At 46.1% G+C, this 4,642-nt stretch overlaps 1 protein-coding gene across 4 annotated transcripts in view; it reads right to left on the bottom strand.

Annotated features, from left to right (window-relative positions):
- Positions 1 to 1,027: 1,027 nt before the first annotated feature.
- Kiaa1324 (KIAA1324 ortholog) overlaps positions 1,028 to 4,642 on the bottom strand; it is a 78,443-nt gene continuing 74,828 nt past the window's right edge. For 2 of the 4 annotated variants that reach the window (XM_021195750.2, XM_021195752.2), the window contains one exon: positions 1,028 to 3,780. In XM_021195750.2, coding sequence (XP_021051409.1) covers positions 3,712 to 3,780 — 69 coding nt within the window. In that variant the 3' untranslated portion in view covers positions 1,028 to 3,711. The remainder of the gene's footprint in view (positions 3,781 to 4,642) is intronic. The other 2 variants (XM_029537930.1, XM_029537931.1) reach the window with 1 other exon arrangement.

A 4,642-nucleotide genomic window follows, 5' to 3' on the forward strand; every position in this document is an offset into this window, starting at 1 on the left:
CCTTGCAGTTAAGAGCATTGGCTGCTCTTCCAGGGGAGGTGGGTTTGATTCCCAGCACTCGTACGGTGGCTTGAAACCGCCAACTCCAGGCCAGGGAGATCTGACACCTCCTTCTGGCCACCTTGGGTTTCAGACATATATGTGATCCACAAACATACACGCAGACTAAATACCCATACACATAAAAATAAAAAATTTTAAATACACACAATAACTACACTATGACAGACCTATACACAAACAAAACCAAAACCCACAGACAGACATGGTTACTCATGCCTATAGTCTTAGTACTTGGAGGCAGAAGCAGGACTGCTATGAACTTGAGGCCAGCCTGGGCTACACAATGAATTCTAGCTACCCTAAGCTACAGTGTCTCAACAAACAGAACTACTAAACCAAACAAAAAGGAGATTGAGGAGGAGGAAGAAGATATAAAAGGCTCTCATGACAGAGAACTGGGAGGGGCTGGAGGAAAAACTTGGACACTAAATAGTTTCCCCAAAGACTGATTGATGTAGAACATTACTGCTCTGTTATATTCAAAACCCAGTGACATACTAAACTCATTTTCAGGTTCAATTCTCCTGGGGTGCTAAGTGTGCTCAGCTACAGTAAAAGAAAGTACAGAATCAGGAGAACCTAGCTGCCCTTGGAAATGGTAGGTCCTTAATATTCTCTGGAACTTTCTCCACCTCTACTCTGCAATAATCCACTTCCTACCAATAGAAGCTAAATTCACTTGTATTTTATGGATATGCTGTGTGGCTAGCTCATGCCACTTGAGAGAAGTCTACCTGAGGAAGGGACCTAACAAGCTATCTTTTGCTCATCACATCTTCTGTCCTTCTCCCTTTCTTATATCTCTTAATGCTTTATTATTACAGAAACTGAGGTGTTAGGCATTAATTTCCCAATAAGTGCCAAGAACTTTCTAGTTCTTGTTCTGAAATCTATGCTCCTTTCTCTGCTCTTCTTTTCATAGGCTTCAAAGACATCATTTTCCAACCAGCCAGCCACCCAGTAATTCAAGAAAGACAGCTCAAAAGATATGTTTTTATTTTTTTGGGGGGGGGGTGACATGCAACACCAATCCCTAACAAACTAAATGCTTAAAATACAGAATAAAAAGGGAATCCAACCCATCTTGATGAGACACAAATATGATTTCACAAAGCTGAAAAATCTTTTACAAAGTTTCTGTTGTATAAATATAGTCAGTCTTTAATATAGTTGGACCAAAAAAAAAGTTTTGATGGCATAAGAAATCCCCTGGGCCTTGGATATACCATAATCTTTATATGAATTCCCAGCCAAATACAGGTGAGCACTAACTACAGGATGAAATTATGTATTCTAGGACTATATATATCCAAATGGAGATTAAACACTATCTCTTGAGCCAACTCTCTGGCCCTAAAGTTTGCGCAGACTACCACAGTCCTGGCTCAAAGACTAAAGCCATTCTCCCTTGCAAACCTAGTGTATGTGTTCTGAACTGTATGTTCATGGTCAATGATGTAGTTCAGTGGTAGAACACTTTGCTTAGCATGTGAGAAACCCTGGGTTTCATCTTCAGCACAGAAAACTAAAACTGATATGCCCAAAGTCACAGAGTTGTATGCTTTGAAAGGGTGACTTATGCAGTATGTGAATTATGTGTCAGTAGAGTCCCTGAACTTATCTGAAATTATTGAGCTGCCAGAGAAGCAACAGGTGAGCCTCTTCCTTTTGGAACCATCCCAGTAAAGAGTAGGGTAGAGATGCAAAAAGGTGCTATCCTTGAATCAGTGCTGTTTGAGGATGCTTGGGAGGAGGGACACTTAATTCCGGGATGTCAGAATAAAGAAGTCCAAAGAGATGAACTTTCCCCCATGTCTTCCAGAACAGTCTAAGTATCTCCTATGGTCTTCAACACAGAAAGCAGTTATTACATGAGAAGTAGATGCCTAGGAGGCTGCAGGGGACTGGCTGTGAGCTCATGGCCTGGGTGACAGAGCCACTCGAGAATATTCCAGTATGATCGAAGTGCTGAGAGCCACAAAATGAGGAACAACGTGAACTCCCAAAGTAGAGCGTCTAGGTTTGCTATTGCTGATGCCTTTGATGGAAGTCACCGTGTAGCTTCACTTCTTCCTGGTTCTTAGAGGCCATCACGAGGGCAGCCATGCCTAATCAGGTGGGCAAGCCAGTTTGTGGCTGACAAGCCACTCAGAAATGTCTCTCTTTCCTATACCAACCACCTGTCACTGGGGAAAGGGCACAGGTGAACACCATGGGTGACTCAGGCTTGACCAAGAGAAGGCTATTCTGGCATGGAATGAAAGAGGTTCAATTCCCAGTAGTAGGGGGAAAAGTTAACTGGAAATTATTCTCTGGTTTTTCTATTCTAGGTTTTTCACTGATTATAGCTGGAGTAAAAGGGAGATGGGAAGAGGAATCCCATTCTACTTGTGAGTTGGTACCTAATCTACTTTCCAAAGGAGTGTTGCCAGAATGAGAGCCAGGAGTCCTTTGGATGTTTAGTGCACAAGTGAAATGAGAATAGGCCAGAGCCAGGGCAGAGGCTTAGGAGTGACAAATGCCCCAGTTGAGTGCAGGCCTTGTAAGACATCCCTACTTTTCCTCCCTGAAGATTGGTTTGTATCTGCCTGACATTCAACTCCTTTCTGGTCAGTCTGCAAGTTTTTAACTTTGTTGGCCTGGCAAGTAAGTTAAAGACAGAAACAGATATGACCATAGATGGTCCATGCCACAGTGGGCTGGAGTCTAATTCTGCCCCATCAAACCTCTGGCCCTCTGTGTTCTTTCTAAATAAGATGCTCCATCCCACGATACTCTAGGCCTCTAGGGCTGAGGTCCTCACAGATGAGGGTGTTCCTCACTGGCAAGTGTTTATTCCCTGCCAGTAAAGCCAATGGAAGCTATAGCTAGACTCCCCTGGTTCTCTCTAGTGTTATAAGGAGATGGGAGGGAGATTTGACAAAAACAGTCGGGGAGGATGGATCTATGGGACTTTGGGCAAGTTCTTGGTAAATAACTTCCTTTGCCTTTAATGGGAATATTTATCATTTAAAGAGAAGAAAATGAGGTTCCTGGTTATAAAACAGAATGAACTCCCCCCGCCCCACGCCACACACACCACCTTTGCCTTTTTTGTGTGTGTTTTTCTCACACGGGCTTCACCCACTTTGCCCTTAGACTGTCCACTGCTCCCTGCTCCAACTCATTACCCAGGAGAAAATGATTCGAGGCTGCCATGAGGACATGGCAGACCACAGCCTCCCTTCTAAAGACATCATGAGCTGAAAGCCCGTATCTGACCAGAAAACCTCCCAGGTGCCCGCGCCCTCACACAGGAGGCTGGAAGCCAGTTTAGTACTTAGGAAAAAAAATTACTTTTACTAAAAACCTCTAAGAATTCTGGGTAGATGAGGGTATGGTTCCCGTAGGTGGACTGTGTTTAGAAAACAAGATGTAAGCAAAGAAACAGTACACGAAGTGTGGGTATATTTGGTAGGTTTGAGGCAAGCGGGGAGAAAGGTTTGGGTACTCTATAAAAAACAAGGGTCTGAAATCCAAACTTCTGATAAGGCCACAATGAAGAGATTCCCAGCAGCGGGGAGCGCAGGGTGCTGGCACCTAAATTGCCACAGGCCTGCAGGGTAGTGTGCCCAGGTGAGGAGGCAGGCCAGGCAGGTCGGGCACCTCTCACATGTCCATGTCTGGGCATCCTGAAGACGTCTTCAGCGGCACCGAGTCAAATCCATCAGGAGTCCTCTGAAAGAGAGATGGTGACAGGAGCTGCCTGCTGCACGGGGGCAAATTAAGGGGACAAAGAAGAGAAATGGAAAATGGGTGACAGAGGAACCCTTCTGGACTTCCTGCTTCCGGTGGCTTTGCGGGGGAGCACAGGAACGAGTTATCCTCTGCCCCTTCCTGCTCTCTACAGACTCAGTCAGAGAGCAAGAGACTCAAGATTGCTGCTTTGCATCCTTGCTGAGTTCTAGAAGTCCCAGACAGCCCTGAGAGGTCCCCAGGGTTAACTATCTCTCACTGGTGGGAGGAAAAAAAAAAAAAATCAAGGCCCACGTTGGCCAAGGGAGTCACCCTGACAAGTCAGCACAAAGCAAACAAGACCCGGGCACTGGACAGACTGCCAACCCCTTCTTCAGCAGGCTTCCTGCCCTCTCCTAGCCTCTGGTGCCCTCCTCATTCACACCTGTTTGAAAGACTCCCTTGTGCGTGCGCCAGGGCAGTCAGGTGTGTGCTCGGCTCGGGAGAAGCTGTTCGGATGCCCTCTGCTGGCCCTGCGCCCAGAGACAGTGGTGTCTATATTGCCTTTATGAGCTTCACATGCACCTACACACCCGCACCACCGAGCCAGCCCGCCCAGTTCAGAATTACATAGCAGCCGCAGTTTATGCTTGGCTATGACTCAGCCACTCAGGACGGGGCCCACACACCGTGGGGATAGCACCCTCCACTGGTTAAAGGGTCGGAGGCCCTGGCTTCTATCGGGAATCAAACCTAGAGATGGCCTCTTCTTCACTCAAACAAAACAAAACAACAACAACAACAAAAAAGGAGACATTCTCTCTCTCTCTCTCTCTCTCTCTCTCTCTCTCTCTCTCTCTCTCTC

The sequence above is a fragment of the Mus pahari genome, chromosome 4 (assembly GCF_900095145.1).
Source record: "Mus pahari chromosome 4, PAHARI_EIJ_v1.1, whole genome shotgun sequence".
In the NCBI taxonomy this organism is placed as follows: Eukaryota; Metazoa; Chordata; class Mammalia; order Rodentia; family Muridae; genus Mus; species Mus pahari.